This window comes from Coregonus lavaretus (genome assembly GCF_964263955.1).
Source record: "Coregonus lavaretus genome assembly, chromosome: 36".
In the NCBI taxonomy this organism is placed as follows: Eukaryota; Metazoa; Chordata; class Actinopteri; order Salmoniformes; family Salmonidae; genus Coregonus; species Coregonus lavaretus.
In genome coordinates this window covers 23,177,022-23,196,007 of record NC_140023.1, presented here as the reverse complement: position 1 = coordinate 23,196,007, position 18,986 = coordinate 23,177,022, and the positions used below count along the sequence as shown (strand labels likewise).

The 18,986-nt window shown below is 40.7% G+C and overlaps 1 protein-coding gene across 2 annotated transcripts in view; it reads right to left on the bottom strand.

The window, feature by feature from the left end:
- LOC311110574 (regulator of microtubule dynamics protein 2-like) overlaps window positions 1-18,986 on the bottom strand; it is a 90,111-nt gene that overhangs the window by 30,261 nt on the left and 40,864 nt on the right. For both annotated transcript variants that reach the window (XM_084153084.1, XM_084153085.1), the window contains exon 5: window positions 13,735-13,795. In XM_084153084.1, coding sequence (XP_084009210.1) covers window positions 13,735-13,795 — 61 coding nt within the window. The remainder of the gene's footprint in view (window positions 1-13,734; window positions 13,796-18,986) is intronic.

Genomic DNA, 18,986 nt, shown 5'->3' with positions numbered 1-18,986 from the left:
AAGGGGCCGTTTTCTCAAAAGTGAGGTTACTTTCCCATTGTTCCTCAACTGTAGTGTATGATCTACCATTTTCTAGCTCTGAGTCTCTACCTTTACCCAATGTAAAAAACACCATTTCTAATTTTGCTACATAAGACCGAATCGAGCCTGTCGGTTACATTTTTACTTTATTGATAAAATATTTAAAGTGTGCCTTAAATGAACTACATGAACATAAATTATTAAACAAATGTCCATCACTTTTCCAAAACTTTTGGGATTTTATTATTTTTTTTCCAAAAAGTATCAAGGCCTGGCAAAACAAGATCTTCAAATTCCGTAACATTTCCAGGATTTTCATGACCGTACGAACCCTGCCATAACATGATGCAGCCACCACTATGTTTGAAAATATGGAGTGTGGTACTCAGTAATGTGTTGTATTGGATTTGCCCCAAACATAACACTTTGTATTCAGGACAAAAAGTGAATTGCTTTGCCATACTTGTTGCAGCATTACTTTATTGCAAATAGGATGCATGTTTTGGAATATTTTTTATTCTGTACAGGCTTCCTTCTTTTCACTCTGTCAATTAGGTTAGTACTGTGGAGAAACTACAATGTTGTTGATTCAACATCAGTTTTCTCCTATCACAGCCATTAAACTCTGTAACTGATTTAAAGTCACCATTGGTTTCATGGTGAAATCCCTGAGCGGTGTCCTTCCTCTCCAGCAACTGAATTAGGAAGGACACCTGTATCTTGGTCATGACTGGGTGTATTGATACACCATCCAAAGTGTAACTAATAACTTTGCCATGCTCAAAGGGATATTCAATGTCATCTACCAATAGGTCCCCTTCTTTGCGAGGCATTGTAAAACCCCCTTGTGTTTTTTTGTTTGTTTTTTTAATAGTTTTTTGATATATTAATATATTTTATATATTTTTTGGGGTAGATCAGCTTTAATATTGCAGATAGATTGTAACTTCCAATGTAATTGTCTGCATCACTTCCAATCCCCCTCGTTTTTTTCTCTCGCAAATACAGTGAGGGAAAAAAGTATTTGATCCCTTGCTGATTTTGTACGTTTGCCCACTGACAAAGACATGATCAGTCTATAATTTTAAATGGTAGGTTTATTTGAACAGTGAGAGACAGAATAACAACAAAGAAATCCAGAAAAACACATGTCAAAAATGTTATAAATTGATTTGCATTTTAATGAGGGAAAAAGGTATTTGACCCCTCTGCAAAACATTACTTAGTACTTGGTGGCAAAACCCTTGTTGGCAATCACAGAGGTCAGACGTTTCTTGTAGTTGGCCACCAGGTTTGCATACATCTCAGTAGGGATTTTGTTCCACTCCTATTTGCAGATCTTCTCCAAGTCATTAAGGTTTCAAGGCTTACGTTTGGCAACTCGAACCTTTAGCTCCCTCCACAGATTTTCTATGGGATTAAGGTCTGGAGACTGGCTAGGCCACTCCAGGACCTTAATGTGCTTCTTCTTGAGCCACTCCTTTGTTGCCTTGGCCGTGGGTTTTGGGTCATTGTCATACTGGAATACCCATCCACGACCAATTTTCAATGCCCTGGCTGAGGGAAGGAGGTTCTCACCCAAGATTTGATGGTACATGGCCCCGTCCATCGTCCCTTTGATGCGGTGAAGTTGTCCTGTCCCCTTAGCAGAAAAACACCCCCAAAGCATAATGTTTCCACCTCCATGTTTAAAGGTGGGGATGGTGTTCTTGGGGTCATAGGCAGCATTCCTCCTCCTCCAAACTTGGCGAGTTGAGTTGATGCCAAAAGAGCTCGATTTTGGTCTCACCTGACCACAACACTTTCACCCAGTTCTCCTCTGAATCATTCAGATGTTCATTGGCAAACTTCAGATGGCCCTGTATATGTGCATTCTTGAGCAGGGGGACCTTGCGGGCGCTGCAGGATTTCAGTCCTTCACGGCATAGTGTGTTACCAATTGTTTTCTTGGTGACTATGGTCCCAGCTGCCTTGAGATCATTGACAAGATCCTCCCGTGTAGTTCTGGGCTGATTCCTTACCGTTCTCATGATCATTGCAACTCCACGAGGTGAGATCTTGCATGGAGCGCCAGGCCGAGGGAGATTGACAGTTCTTTTGTGTTTCTTCCATTTGCGAATAATCGCACCAACTGTTGTCACCTTCTCACCAAGCTGCTTGGCGATGGTCTTGTAGCCCATTCCAGCCTTGTGTAGGTCTACAATCTTGTCCCTGACATCCTTGGAGAGCTCTTTGGTCTTGGCCATGGTGGAGAGTTTGGAATCTGATTGATTGATTGCTTCTATGGACAGGTGTCTTTTATACAGGTAACAAACTGAGATTAGGAGCACTCCGTTTAACAGTGTGCTCCTAATCTCAGCTCGTTACCTGTATAAAAGACACCTGGGAGCCAGAAATCTTTCTGCTTGAGAGGGGGTCAAATACTTATTTCCCTCATTAAAATGCAAATCAATATATAACATTTTTGACATGCGTTTTTCTGTATATTTTTGTTGTTATTCTGTCTCTCACTGTTCAAATAAACCTACCATTAAAATTAGACTGATCATGTCTTTGTCAGTGGGCAAACGTTCAAAATCAGCAGGGGATCAAATACTTTTTTCCCTCACTGTACATACATAACCTTTTAAAAAATATATTTCCCTTTATTACTTTCCAACCCCACCACCCCTTCCCTAATTGGAGTAAACTAGTGAACAACAACGCTTGGGCCTCTACTTCCAGCTTTTACAAACTATATACATTTTATGGACACAGTCAATTTTACAATAATTCTATTTTGTTTGTTTTTACTACTGCCATATCTTTCTAACTGTGCTCTTTCACAAAAGCTCTCAACCTATAACCTGTAACCTGTAACCTGTATACTTATTATGGACACAGTATGCTTTACATTAGTTATCTTGTTGTTATTAGTTGTTGTTCGTTGTTATTAGTCCCATCCTTCAGCTCCATTCAACACCACCCATCTATCTCTTAACACCATCCATATTGGATTTCTATTTGCCATATATTTTTCAACTGTACTGTGATGTTTCACAAAAGTTCTGAACCCTTCTATTCTCATTGTTTCTACAGATTGTAAAATGAAAATAAACATTTTTGCTAAAAGTATTATTATATTATTGATCGATTGACTATGACTTTTCAGATCATCCAGTAGTGCTATCTGCAGGGTTAGCTCCAGGTAAATATTGCAATCCTTCAGCCATTCCTGGACCTGTGTCCAGAAACAAGCTACAAATGGACAGTACCAAAACAAATGATCTAATGATTCTGTCTCTTCGCAGCAAAATCTACAGAGCTGGGAAGATTGTATCCCCTATATAAATAACATTCTATTTGTAGCAAGAATGTTGTATAATAATTTAAATTGAAAAATTTACTTTACAAATTTACAATTGAATTTACTTCAGGTGGACTCCAATCAAGTTGTAGAACCATCTCAAGGATGATCAATGGAAACAGGATGCACCTGAGCTCAATTTCGATTCTCAAAGCAAGGGGTCTGAATACTTTCTGAATGCACTGTATTATGTGACTCGTTAAGCAAATGTTTTACTCCTGAACTTATTTAGACTTGCCATAACAAAGGGGTTGAATACATATTGACTTAAGACATTTCAGCTTTCCATTTTTAATTAATTTGTTAAAATAAACAATTCCACTTTGACATTACGGGGTACAGTGTGTAGGCCAGTGACAAAAAAATAATATATTTAATCAATTTTAAATTCAGGCAGTTACACAAAATGTGTAAAAAGTAAAGGGGTGTGAATACTTTCTGAAGGCACCGTACAATGCCAGGCTGTCCGTATGACACCAGGTCCTGTTTACATCCCTGTGTAGTGGATGTGATGCTATAAGGCAAGTGTAAAAGTATGTCTTCTTTTGGGTGGGCATCATTTATGTGTCTGCATTTCAGTGGGCATTTTTTTATGTCTGTGTTCATATTATAAGCTTCAATACCTAAGCTTATTGTTTTTTAACGTGTACATGCTAGTAATGGTCGGGTTGAACAAAGAGAAAACAATACATAAAAAAATCCATAAATGTATAATTATTGTGCAATTTATATCTATAGGCTACATTTACATTTTACATTTTAGTCATTTAGCAGACGCTCTTATCCAGAGCAACTTACAGTTAGTGCATACATTATTTTATTTTTTTCATACCCCCCGTGGGAAGCGAACCCACAACCCTGGCGTTGCAAACGCCATGCTCTACCAACTAAGCTACATCCCCGCCGGCCATTCCCTCCCCTACCCTGGACGACGCTGGGCCAATTATGCGCCGCCCCATGGGTCTCCCGGTCGCGGCTGGCTACGACAGAGCCTGGATTCGAACCAGGATCTCTAGTGGCACAGCTAGCACTGCGATGCAGTGCCTTGCGCCACTCGGGAGGACATTGAGGTTTTCCTTTCATTATTTTTAGGCTATCTGGCTAGTGAGTAATCCTAAGCTTTAGGTCCGCCAAATAGCCAACACGCTAATCGCCAAATGCTTTTTGGGAAAGAGAAGAAAGAGTTATCATCCACTGAGGCAAAAAGGACAATGTCAAGTTTTAATGTCACATGCACAAGTACAGTGAAATGCCTTTCTTGCAAACTCAAAACCCAACAATGCAATAATCAATAACAATGTATTACTAGAAAAAGAACACACGAGAAATAAGAAATATGAAATACACAATAAAGTAAGTAAGCAAGCAAGCATACTATATACGAAAAATATTTAAAAAGTCAGTTCCAATACCATATTTACATGTGCAGGGATACTGGAGTGATGGAGGTAGATATGTATAAGGGTAAGGGGACTAGGCAATATAAGGATATAAGAAAACAGAGTAGCAGCAGCTTGCATGTGAGTGGGTAGGTGGGTGTGTAGAGTCAGTATAAATGTATGTGCATTTATGTGAGAGTGTTTGTGTGTGTGTGTTGGGCCCTGTGAGTGTGCATAGAGACAGTAAAAATATTGAAATAAAAGGTTAATAAATATACAAGGTAAACTCAGTCCGTGTAGCTATTTTGTTAGCTATTTATCAGTCGTATTGCTTGGGGATAGAAGCTGTTCAAGAGCCTGTTGGTGTCAGACCTGATGCACCGGTACCTCTTTCTGTACGGCAGCAGAGAAAATAGTCTATGGCTTGGGTGGTTGGGGCCTTCTCTTCAGACCGCCTGATATAGAGGTCCTGGATGGCAGGGAGCTCGGCCCCAGTGATGTACTGGGCTGTCCGCACAACCCTCTGTAGCGCCATGCGATCGAGGGTGGTGCTATTGCCATTCCAAGCAGTTAGAGCCAGAGTTTAATTCAATAAGAGTAAAGCTGTGAAATGGAGAGTTGAATTAAAAAGAGAAGGTAGGCCAGAAAAGTAATGTTTGGGAAAGATTTGGCGAAGTGGTAAAAGAGGATGATAGCAGTGCCGGCTATGTTACGTGTGATGATTGTAAGGCGCTATACAAATTCGACAGTCACAAGACGGGGACTTCAAACAAGCCTATGGCACGTCAAGGGAACTGTACACTACTATTCAGATGGGTTAAATGGAAACTGAAATCTTGAAACTGACTTTAGGTCTATAACCGCTCACATAGTCTTAATATTAACTCCTGCAGAACAAAGCATTTCTTGCAGTAAAATGATACACCAAATGTACATTTTGACTTCGGAAACAGGAGTGGAGAAATAAGATTTTTTTTCTTCAGCATCTTGAGATAATGCGACTGCGCCGTTAGATACCATCTGTAGAGGTGCTATCTTTATCAGCATCATAAAAGCTGATAGTATTTCAACCATATAATATATGCATCCAAGACGAACTGAAATCTTAGCAGAAACATGTTGGGTCGTTTCCACAGCTTTCTATTTCCTTACAACCGGTCTAACTAATGTCATTTTGAAATTTTGCACAGAAAATCCTTAAAATTTTGTTTGTTGAGTTAATGCATTTTCTCTCCGGTCCCTAAACGTCTTTGCTCCGCTAAAGAAGCAGAGATGACAGAAAACTTTACCGACGTCAACTAGATTGAGCATTCATTCCATAATCTATGACATTATTCTGGTGAGCAATAGTTTATTTAGTCTTCTAGGGCAACATAAAATGACAGAAGAGAAGCTGCATGCATCTATATATAGGCAAGTTGACTTACAAATAGCCTACTAAAATGTTGATAATTATAAGCAGAAACATATCTAAATTTGACAATAACAAAAAATCCTGCAACCGCCGTCAAAAGATTGTTCCGCCGTCTCTGATTGTAGCCTACAGCACATTTATTATATTTGCGGGTTAGGGTCGGGTGCGGGCCGCAGATTTTCAATTTATCACGTGACTAGTTTCAGGAAACTAGGCATATGTCACACGTCACTACTTCACAGGCGCAGCATTTGAACGTAAACATTTAATTTTTTTATTAAAATGCGTTTTTGGGCAGAAATGCCTCCTGGAACATGTGAACTTTCAAGTGCCTTAATAACAAACTTCTATTCCATCCATAAATACGAATAAAATTGTTAAATTACGAGCCTAGTTGGTTTAGCCACGGAAAAAGACAGGAACCTTCCCGCTAGCCATGATTGGCTGAGATAATGGTTAGGCTGGACATGCCAGGAGATGAGTTTGGATTGGTCTGCCATGTAGCATGCTTCTGTCTATAACGTGAGCTGTTCAGTATGTGTTGACAGTCCTTTCTACCGCGCCGTTTTTGAAAGATAACGTTAGCCATCGAGAACTACAAAAGTTTTGCTACTTTTCTCAACAACATTGATGCCCTGAATTTTGCAGGCGCTATCGACAGATCAGTTGGGAAAAGTTGTGATGGGCTACTTTCTGTACACGCCACGGTCAGTGTGAACTGGAGTGACTTGACAACGCTGGCCAAACAAGATGAAGCTACAAACAAAACGGAGTTAAATGGTTCCAGTCTGCCGTGAAGCATTCATCCGTGTATACAGGTAGGAGTCTAGCTAGATTTTCAGATATAAGTTTCAAATTTGGTCAGAAAGTCGTTTTTATTGCAAGCTAAAGCGTACTGTTAGTTAGCTAGCAAACGTTAGCTTGTTGGCTCGCTAGCTAACGTTACGTGTATGACCTGTGTAGTAATATTATTCAAAACCGAAATCCATTTGCATTGCTAGTTATAGCCTAATGTTAACTAAATAACATTGAACCTAGTGTGTTAGCATTAGCTACCTGCAGATTCATACTACAGCTATGACAATGTTTGTATTGGTAGTAGTATGAGTTGGGATTATGCCGGTTCATTGTTAACTCCACTTCGGCCGGATTATTACATGACCCATCAAATTAGCCAGGTGTGTCTGGGGGTGATTACGGCCATCTATTGTATTTCATGAACATGTGTACATGTCTATATAATAGTGACCCATCCACTTAGCTAGATATGACTTGAGGGTGGTTATAGCATTTCCTTCACATGACCCATCACAGACAATGATAAAATATTGATATCTGCAAACTTTCTCTTTTTGATATTGCTACTATGCAACTAAACACTTCACTTTACCGTTTACACCTTCTGTATCCTTTGCATGTGACAAATAAAAACATAGATTTTATTTGATATAGTGTGTGTTTACCACATGGCCTCACATGTGAATCCTTAAAGAGATGAGTGTGGCTAAGGCTTAAGAGGGTGTGAACGATGCTGAATGGGTGTAGACAAAGAAGAGCTCTCCAGTAGATGTACCAAAACATTCAAGGGCCATTTTCCCAAAAGTGGGGTTACAAGTTTATCAACTTTCAAAGCAGAACTACTTTCCCATTGTTCCCCAACTGCAGTGTATGATATACCATTTTATAGCTCCGAGTCTCTACTTTTATCCGATGTAAAAAACACAATTTCAAATTTTGCTACATAAGACCGAATCGAGGCGGTTGGTCACATATAGTCAGGCGGTTGCGATTGGGTTATTAGCAATTGCGGGCGGGTGAACAAACAGCTGATCCGCGCACCACTGGAAGATGCATACCTATTAGGGCTTTGAATTCCCAGGCACCTCATGATACAATATAATCACAATACTTAAGTGCTGATATATGATGTCCTATGTTTTCAGGATATAGAGAAGAAACTGGTGCAAAAGGAGACCGCAACATTAACCATCAGAGACCGAAAACGATATGCAACATGTTAGATGTTATAAAATGTTGACTTTTACAATATATTCGGAAAGTATTCAGACCCCTTGACTTTTTTCACATTTTGTTACGTTACAGCCTTATTCTAAAATGGATTAAATTGTCCCCCCCCCCCCCTCAATCTACACACAATACCCCATAATGATGAAGAAAAAACAGGTTTTTATAAATGTTTGCAAATTTAATAAAAAACTGAAATACCACATTTACATAAGTATTCAGACCCTTTACTCAGTACTTTGTTGAAGCACCTTTGTCAGCGATTACAGCCTCGAGTCTTCTTGGGTATGACGCTACAAGCTTGGCACACCTGTATTTGGGGAGTTTCTCCCATTCTTCTCTGCAGATCCTCTCAAGCTCTGTCAGGTTGGATGGGGAGTGTCGCTGCACAGCTAGTTTCAATTCTCTCCAGAGATGTTCGATCAGGTTCAAGTCCGGGCTCTGGCTGGGCCACTCAAGGACATTCAGAGACTTGTCCCGAAGTCACTCCTGCGTTGTCTTGGCTGTGTGCTTAGGATCGTTGTCCTGTTGGTAGGTGAACCTTCGCCCCAGTCTGAGGTCCTGAGCACTCTGGAGCAGGTTTTCATCAAGGATCTCTCTGTACTTTGCTCCGTTCATCTATCCCTCGATCCTGACTAGTCTCCCAGTCCCTGCCGCTGAAAAACATCCCACAGCATGATGCTGCCACCATCATATGCTTCACCGTAGGGATGGTATTGGCCAGGTGATGAGCGGAGCTTGGTTTCCTCCAGACGTGACGCTTAGCATTCAGGTAAAATAGTTCAATCTTGGTTTCATCAGACCAGATAATCTTGTTTCTCATGGTCTGAGAGTCCTTTAGGTGCCTTTTGGCAAACTCCAAGCGGGCTGTCATGTGCCTTTTACTGAGGAGTGGCTTCCGTCTGGCCACTCTACCATAAAGTCCTGATTGGTGGAGTGCTGCAGGGAAGGTTCTCCCATCTCCACAGATGAACTGTGGAGCTCTGTCATAGTGACCATCGGATTCTTGGTCACCTCCCTGACCAAGGCCCTTCCCCCCCGATTGCTCAGTTTGACCGAGCAGCCAGCTCTTGGAAGAGTCTTGGTGGTTCTAAACTTCTTCCATTTAAGAATGATGGAGGCCACTGTGTTCTTGGGGCCTTCAATGCTGCAGAAATGTTTTTGTACCCTTCCCCAGATCTGTGCCTCAACACAATCTTGTCTCTGAGCTCTACGGACAATTCCTTTCCTCATGCCTTGGTTTTTGCTCTGACATGCACTGTCAACTGTGGGACCTTATATAGACCAGTGTGTGCCTTTCCAAATCATGTCCAATCAATTGAATTTACCACAGGTGGACTCCAATAAAGTTGTAGAAACATCTCAAGGATGATCACTGGAAACAGGATGCACCTGAGCTCAATTTCCAGTCTCATAGCAAATGGCCTGAATACTTATGTAAATAAGGTATTTCTGTTTTTCGCTTTGTCATTGTGGGGTATTGTCTGTAGATTCATGAGGAAAAAAATGTAACAAAATGTGGAAAAGGGAAGTGGTCTGAATACTTTCCCAATGGACTGCATGTTATCTTGAGATAAACACATGACTATATCATCATCGTGGCAAAACATGACATATGAAAATGTATTCTTGTAACAGTCAGCTGTATCAAAATTGGCCGTCATTTGCAAGATATCATTTTAAAGTCTTTATTAAACACTACACAGAGCGCTCCAGTTTCACTAGCATGGGGTTAACTCAACATCAATTAGGTTATCATCAAGATTAGCTCATACAAGTCAGACAATCTCCTGCCATGGCCTTGGCAGCATAACGAGAACCCTCACGCACGCACACACAAAGTCTTAAATCAATCTGTCTGGGGAATGTTTTCCTGAGCGGTTCCTTTTGAATCTGTGGAGTGATTTGGCCTTGTCCTATTTTACCTGGCAGGGATTGCAATGCACTATAACACCAGATGCTTGTAAGGACAAGATTCCTGACACACATTGCAGCCCAAAAAGCCCTGAGTCACTATTCTAGGGACTGCAGGACTACTCCGTCACTCACCCAAAACCATAGGTTTCTGAACTTCTGTCCTTAGGCAACTCCTGCTGCATGTTTTCACTCTGTCCCAGGCCCTTTATTAACATAGGGTTTTACACTCACAGCCCGTCATCCCGTATACGGGTTGAAAATTGCATATTTTGTCATTGATAAGCACCTGAATTGGAACGCAGTGGCTGTACAGTAACATGCTATACAAGATTACAGAGCTCAGGTTCTCCGCTTCACAGCGCAATATGGTTTTTGATTGACAGACGTTATAAACTTGAGCACCGCACATGACAAAATGCCCCCCCATCACTCCCACTAATTGGGCTACTTACTTTTGCACATTTGTTGTTGTCTGAGTGGGAAATGCTGTAAATTTAGAGGAGTCAATGGGTTTTGAAAGATGAGCTGTTGAGAATTATAAAAAAATACCGCTTTGATGTCATACAAGCAAACCCCACACCCATGAGTCCAAATGTGCATTTCATATTTCCATATTTGAAAACTCATGTCATTTACAGTATCAACGTTGATGATCACTATGTTTGATTCACAGTTACAAGGAAAACATGTGTTATAAATCAAATCACATTTTATAGGTCACATACACATATTTAGCAGATGTTATTGCAGGTGTAGCGAAATGCATGTGTTCCTAGCTCCAACAGTGCAGTAGTATCTAAAAATGCACAACACACAAATCCAAAAGTAAAAGAATGGAATTAAGAAATATTAGGACGAGCAATGTCGGAGTGGCATTTACTAAAATACAGTAGAATACAGTATATACAGTGCCTTCGGAAAGTATTCAGACCCCTTGACTTTATCCACATTTTGTTACATTACAGCCTTACTCTAAAATTGTTTAAATTGTTTTTTTGTCCCCCTAATCAAGCTACACTCAATACCCCATAATGACAAAGAAAAAACAGGTTTATAGAAATGTTTGCTAATTTATATTTAAAAAACATATATATATATATATAGCATTTACATAAGTATTCAGACCCTTTACTCAGTACTTTGTTGAAGCACCATTTGCTGTGATTACAGCATTGATTCTTCATCGGTATGACGCTACAAGCTTAGCACACCTGTATTTGGGGAGTTTCTCCCATTCTTCTCTGCAGATCCTCTCAAGCTCTGTCAGGTTGGATGGGGAGCGTCGCTGCACAGCTATTTTCAGGTCTCTTCAGAAATGTTCGATTAGGTTCAAGTCCAAGCTCTGGCTGGGCCACTCAAGGACATTCAGAGACTTGTCCCGAAGACACTCCTGCATTGTCTAGGCTGTGTGCTTAGGGTCGTTGTCCTGTTTGAAGGTGAACCTTTGCCCCAGTCTGAGGTCCTGAGCGCTCTGGAGCAGGTTTTCTTTAAGGATCTCTCTGTACTTTGCTCCGTTCATCTTTGCCTCGATCTTGACTAGTCTCCCAGTTCCTGCCGCTGAAAAACATCCCCACAGCATGATGCTGCCACCACCATGCTTCACCGTAGGGATGGTTCCAGGTTTCCTCCAGACGTGACGCTTGGTATTCAGGCTAAAGAGTTCAATCTTGGTTTCATCAGACCAGAGAATCTTGTTTCTCATGGTCTGAGAGTCTTTAGGTGCCTTTTGGCAAACTCCAAGCGGGCTGTCATGTGCCTTTTACTGAGGAGTGGCTTCCGTCTGGCCACTCTACCATAAAGGCCTGATTAGTGGAGTGCTGCAGAGATGGTTGTCCTTCTGGAAGGTTCTCCCATCTCCACAGAGGAACTTTGGAGCTCTGTCATAGTGACCATAAGGTTCTTGGTCACCTCCCTGGCAAAGGCCCTTCTCCTCTGATTGCTCAGTTAGGCCGGGCGGCCAGCTCTAGGAAGAGTCTTGTTGGTTCCAAACAACTTCCATTTAAGAATGATGGAGGCCACTGTGTTCTTGGGGACCTTCAATGCTGCAGACATTTTTTGGTAGCCTTCCCCAGATCTGTGTCTCGACACAATCCTGTCTCGGAGCTCTACGGATAATTCCTTCGACCTCATGGTTTTTGCTCTGACATGCACTGTCAACTGTGGGACTTTATATAGACAGGTGTGTGCCTTTCCAAATCATGTCCAATCAATTGAATTCACCACAGGTGGACTCCAACCAAGTTGTAGAAACATCTCAAGAATGATCAATGGAAACAGGATGCTCCAGAGCTCAATTTCGAGTCTCATAGCAAAGGGTCTGAATACTTATATAAATAAGGTATATCTTTTATTTTATTTTATACATTTGCAACAATTTCTAGAAACCAGTTTTTGCTTTGTCATTATGGGGTATTATGTGTAGATTGCTGAGGATTTTTTATTTATTTAATCCATTTTAGAATAAGGCTGTAACGTAACAAAATGTGGAAAACGTCAAAGGTTCTGAATACTTTCCAAAGGCACTGTACATATGAAATGAGTAAAACAGTATGTAAACATTATTAAAGTGACTGGTGTTCCATTATTAAAGTGACCAGTGATTCCATGTCTATGTACATAGGGCAGCAGCCTCTAAGGTGCAGGGTTGAGTAACCGGGTGGTAGCCGGCTAGTGATGCCTATTTAACAGTCTGATTGTCTTGAGATAGAAGCTGTTTTTCAGACTGGCTGCATCACCGCTTGGTATGGCAACTGCTTGGCATCCGACCGCTAAGCCCCTAAAGAGGGTACTGCGTATGGCCTAGTACATCACTGGGGGGCATTTCCTGTAGTCAACCACCATCTCTAACTACTATAAGATATTTGGTCCAGTATTTGTCAATGGGAAAATGTGCATGAAAACGAGTCGTCTCTCGTTGAATAAACAACAAAGACTTTATTGAAGAATCCCTACTGTTGGCCAATCACCGACGAAGTGACGTAGACTTTGGCTCTGAACTTCGGCTTGCCTCCAGAATTTTTTTTTTGTGTGCCTGAACAGCTGAAAAAATCCTCACCGAAGTCCAAAACGAATAAAAACGTCACAAAACGTCGTCATAATATATGCACGAACTCTACCGAACTGTTTCGGCTGGGAAGAATGTCTACACCTGTTGTTTAAGAAGCCTGTGACAATTAACATTTTATTTTATTTGGATAAAGTTCCAGGGACACACAGTTCTTAAAGGGAGAAGGAAGACACACACTTAGGCTACTTCATGGGCCATGCTTCAAGTAGATTGTAACACTAGCCTCTGTTTACCCATCTCATTTCAATGTCCTTGTGCTTTCACATGGCTGAAAGTGTGGGTGTGTGCACCGTACACTCTACACAGCCAATGTGTGCCTGGCAGTCTATGTACTCATGCTGACACAACATTAAGGCAACAATATATGCATGAAGTCAGTGGAGTGGACATCCAAGGAGAGGTAATAACGTTCATTCTGGCATTTAAGTGGATAGACGGACATGGTACCTAGCCATAAATTACTTAACCTAATGGATACAAACTAATTGAGTTTCCCAGCTAGGACTGGAACATAGGTTTAAGAGGATGTATGTGTAATGCATGGCTATTAGCAAAAAAGACTCACCACTGATGACTTTCAGCACACATAGGGTTCAGCTTCACGGCTTCCTCTCCAACTTTCTTCCCTGAGGGGAGAAAAGAGGGAGGACATGAATAGAGCTACTGCAATGCAACAAGCTCAGTATACACAATACCGGCAGCACGTTTGTTCACGTCATACAGTATATACAAACATATAGGAATATGTAGCTACATTTGATAGATGTGGAGATTCAACAGAACCACACAGATGACAGGGACATCATTCAATAACACGCATCACGCATCACACAAAAACAAAGACACCACACAAAATGAGAGAAGAGACTGGGCATGAGATAATAAACCAATAAAATCAACAGTAATATGAAAGATAATCCAGAAAGATAGCAGGGCCATAAATGTGATGTCTTTGTTGCTTTAAATAGCAAACACTGCATCACTCTGTTTTCTTCTGTTTCCAAACCACTTGACAATGGTGCCTTTTGCGGAAAGCACCTGGCCAGCCTTGATTAGAGGCCCATTAATGAGGAAGGATTACTGTATGAAAGAAACAGGTCAAGCCAGTCTGTACTGTACAGCACAATCACACAACAGTCTCTGTTGAGAAAAAATAAAGACTGGAGATGTTATAGCGTTGCACTTAATATGCAGAGGCTCATGGCCAACATATTGTTACAGTTACACAAGACATGCAAAGAGCGTTGTGAGTTATTGTAACTCTGCTTACAAGCACTGCAGGGGATGGAGTATTTGAAAAAGGCTGGGAGAAAATAAAAACATGCAAGCTGAATGTTTAAAAAAAACGATTGATTTGAGTGAACACCTACAGTGAGGGAAAAAAGTATTTGATCCCCTGCTGATTGTGTACGTTTGCCCACTGACAAAGAAATGATCAGTCTATAATTTTAATGGTAGGTTTATTTGAACAGTAGGAGACAGAATAACAACAAAAAAATCCAGAAAAACGCATGTCAAAAATATTATAAATTGATTTGCATTTTAATGAGGGAAATAAGTATTTGACCCCTCTGCAAAACATGACTTAGTACTTGGTGGCAAAACCCATGTTGGCAATCACAGAGGTCAAACGTTTCTTGTAGTTGGCCACCAGGTTTGCACACATCTCAGGAGGGATTTTTTCCCACTCCTCTTTGCAGAGGACCTCAATCCTATAGAACATTTGAATCCTGCATTTGTGGGCAGAACTCAAAAAGCGTGTGCGAGCAAGGAGGCCTACAAACCTGACTCAGTTACACCAGCTCTGTCAGGAGGAATGGACCAAAATTCACCCAACTTATTGTGGGAAGCTTGTGGAAGGCTACCCGAAACGTTTGACCCAAGTTAAACAATTTAAAGGCAATGCTACCAAATACTAATTGAGTGTATGTAAACTTCTGACCCGCTGGGAATGTGATGAAAGCAATAAAAGCTGAAATAAATCTCTCTACTATTATTCTGACATTTCACATTCTTAAAATAAAGTGGTGATCCTAACTGACCTAAGACAGGGAATTTTTACTAGGATTAAATGTCAGGAATTCTGAAAAACTGAGTTTAAATGTATTTGGCTAAGGTGTATGTAAACTTCCGACTTCAACTGTTTATGTACAGTTGAAGTTGGAAGTTCATTGACACCTTAGCCAAATACATTTAAACTCAGTTTTTCACAATTGAGGTCAGGGCTTTGTGATGGCCACTCCAATACCTTGACTTTGCTGTCCTTAAGCCATTTTGCCACAACTTTGGAAGTATGCTTGGGATCATTGTCCATTTGGAAGACCCATTTGCGACGAAGCGTTAACTTCCTGACTGATGTCTTGAGATGTTGCTTCAATATATCCACATAATTTTCCTTCCTCAAGATGCCATCTATTTTTTGAAGTGCACCAGTCTCTCGTGCAGCAAAGCACCCCCACAGCATGATGCTGCCACCCCCGTGCTTCACGGTTGGGATGGTGTTCTTCAGCTTGCAAGCGCCCCCCCCCTTTTTCCTCCAAACATAACGATGGTCATTATGGCCAAACAGTTCTATTTTTGTTTCATCAGACCAGAGGACATTTCTCCAAAAAGTACGATCTTTGTCCCCATGTGCAGTTGCAAACCGTAGTCAGGCTTTTTAATGGCGGTTTTGGAGCAGTGGCTTCTTCCTTGCTGAGTGGCCTTTCAGGTTATGTTGATATAGGACTCGTTTTACTGTGGATATAGATACTTTTGTACCTGTTTCCTCCAGCATCTTCACAAGGTCCTTTGCTGTTGTTCTGGGATTGATTTGCACTTTTCGCACCAAAGTACGTTCATCTCTAGGAGACAGAACACGTCTCCTTCCTGAGCAGTATGACGGCTGCATGGTCCCAAGGTGTTTATACTTGCGTACTATTGTTTGTACAGATGAACGTGGTACCTTCAGGTGTTTGGAAATTGCTCCCAAGGATGAACCAGACTTGTGGAGGTCTACAGTTTTTTTTCCTGAGGTCTTGGCTGATTTCTTAGATTTTCCCATGATGTCAAGCAAAGAGGCACTGAGTTTGAAGGTAGGCCTTGAAATACATCCACAGGTACACCTCCAATTGACTCAAATGATGTCAATTAGCCTACCAGAAGCTTCTAAATCCCTGACATCATTTTCCGGAATTTTCCAAGCTGTTTAAAAGCACAGTCATCTTAATGTATGTGATACAGTGAATTATAAGTGACATAATCTGTCTGTAAACAATTGTTCGGAAAATTACTTTTGTCATGCACAAAGTAGATTTGTTAATAAGAAATGTGTGGAGTGGTTGAAAAATGAGTTTTAATGACTCCAACCTAAGTGTATGTAAACTTCCGACTTCAACTTTATTTATATGTATGTATGTCTGTGCATATGTATGTATTTATATATATATATATATATATATACACTACCGTTCAAAAGTTTGTGTCACTTAGAAATGTCCTTGTTTTCGAAAGAAAAGCAATGTTTTTCTCCATTAAAATAACATCAAATTGATCAGAAATACAGTGTAGACATTTACATTTACATTTTAGTCATTCAGCAGACGCTCTTATCCAGAGCGACTTACAGTTAAGTGAATACATATATATTTTTTTGTATTTTGTATTTTTTTTTTCAAACTGGTCCCCCGTGGGAATCGAACCCACAACCCTGGCGTTGCAAACGCCATGCTCTATCAACTGAGCTACATCCCTGCCGGCCATTCCCTCCCCTACCCTGGACAACGCTAGGCCAATTGTGCGCCGCCCATGAGTCATTGTTAGACATTGTTAATGTTGTAAATGGCTATTGTAGATGGAAACGGCTGATTTCTTACGGAATATCTACATAGGCTGACAGAGGCCCATTATCAGCAACCATCAGTCCTGTGTTCCAATGGCACATTGTGTTTGCTAATCCAAGTTTATCATTTTAAAAGGCTAATTGATCATTAGAAAACCCTTTTGCAATTATGTTAGCACAGCTGAAAACTGTTGTGCTGATTAAAGAAGCAATAAAACTGGCCTTCTTGAGACTAGTTGAGTATCTGGAGCATCAGCAATTTTGGGTTCGATTACAGGCTCAAAATGGCCAGAAACAAAGAACTAGCTAACGTTACGTGTATGATCTGTGTAGTAATATTATTCGTATCTCAGAGCCATTTGCATTGCTAGTTATAGCCTAATGTTAGCTAGCTAACATTGAACCTGGATGGTTAGCTACCTGCAGATTCATGCAGGATAGTAACGTTATGAGTTGGGATTATGGTTCATTGTTTAGCTAGCTAGCTACATGTCTAAACAAAAGACTCCACTATGCAAGTAACTATTTCAATAGAATGTTTATGATGTCACTGCGACAACTGTCGATAGACGTAGCTGGTAAATACGCTCTGGCTATCTACTCCGATTTCAGAGCACTCTCGTCTGAGTGTGCCAGAGTGCAGAATAACTGCCAAATTCACAAACGTTCAACACCCGTTGAATATGGCCGGTGTCAGTAAACGTTGGCAAAAAAGCGTAATTAAATTGTTGCCAGCAGCACAGGTTCTGTCACCAATGCTCTGGATAACATAAAAACAGCCTAACAAGCCCTTCTAGGGCGAGTAAAATGGTCAGAGTGAGCTGTTCTCTCATTTGTGTCTGGAAGTAGCTAGCAAGCTAGCCAAGTTAGCTTGGGATTTTTTTAAATCATATTGGTCGCACACCTCATGTAGCCTAGCCTATAGACCTATATGTTTTGATACGGTTTGTATCACAACTAAAGTGGCCAAATAATTTTAAAAAGAACTTAAGCACATTAATATGCTTTACAACGGGTATAGAGCCTAAATGGCATACATACGCAGCACGTGAGTTTCAAGTTTGCAGAATATCATTTTCACCGTAAAAAAGCATTACCTGCATAATTGCATTTGCGGTCACATTTGAGAATGGTGTTTTCCTGCTAATGTAATATTTGCGCTTATAGCCTACTGCCATATGCGTATTTGCTGCGCTTATATATTGTGGAGAAATAGCCTAATCATTTATCAACATTTTAAGCTAAATGTTCTGATCTGTTGTGTCAGCCACATTGCATAAAATAGCTTTTTTCATGCTAGTTGTTGGATTAATTTGGGATCCATCCCATCCCACAACTGTCCCAGACTATGTTTGGAATATTTCTTTCTCGCACAGAATAGGTCAACTTTTGTACTATGGAGGATAGTAGATTGACATAGGCTAGTGCTTTTTCTGTTCGTTAGACCTACTCATCTTGTTGGCTGACGAAAAGTAAATGTGCACAGTTCTTCCAATATCTTCAATTTGAGTCTTGGAATTGGATACGGCCGTGCACAGTTGCGTCCCGGATGTGTCCGTCTTCACTTGTAGCCTGTGCGAAAGACCCGATCACGTGACGGAGAGCCATTTGAGTGAGATGTGCTTTGGAGCATGCAGCCGGGAGAAAGGAATTATAATTATTATATTCAGCCTAAGGGCACAATGGCCACAAAAGTCATGGAGGTTTTTAGAGGGCATTATCAAGTTCTTGTCAAATTGTGAATGAGAGACTGATGAAGTGTGTACAGCCTGCGCAAAAAACAAAGCAGAGCTCATGACTCATGAATTCTAAGCAAATCTTGTCTGCTAAATTACATTTACATTTTAGTCATTTAGCAGACGCTCTTATCCAGAGCGACTTACAGTTAAGTGAGTGCATACTAGTGTAGCCCACAGCCATATGGCCATATGGCATAGCCAGATCAGGACCTAACATAAGGACAACTCAGAGTATGCTATTCGGTTCTTCTGAAATAA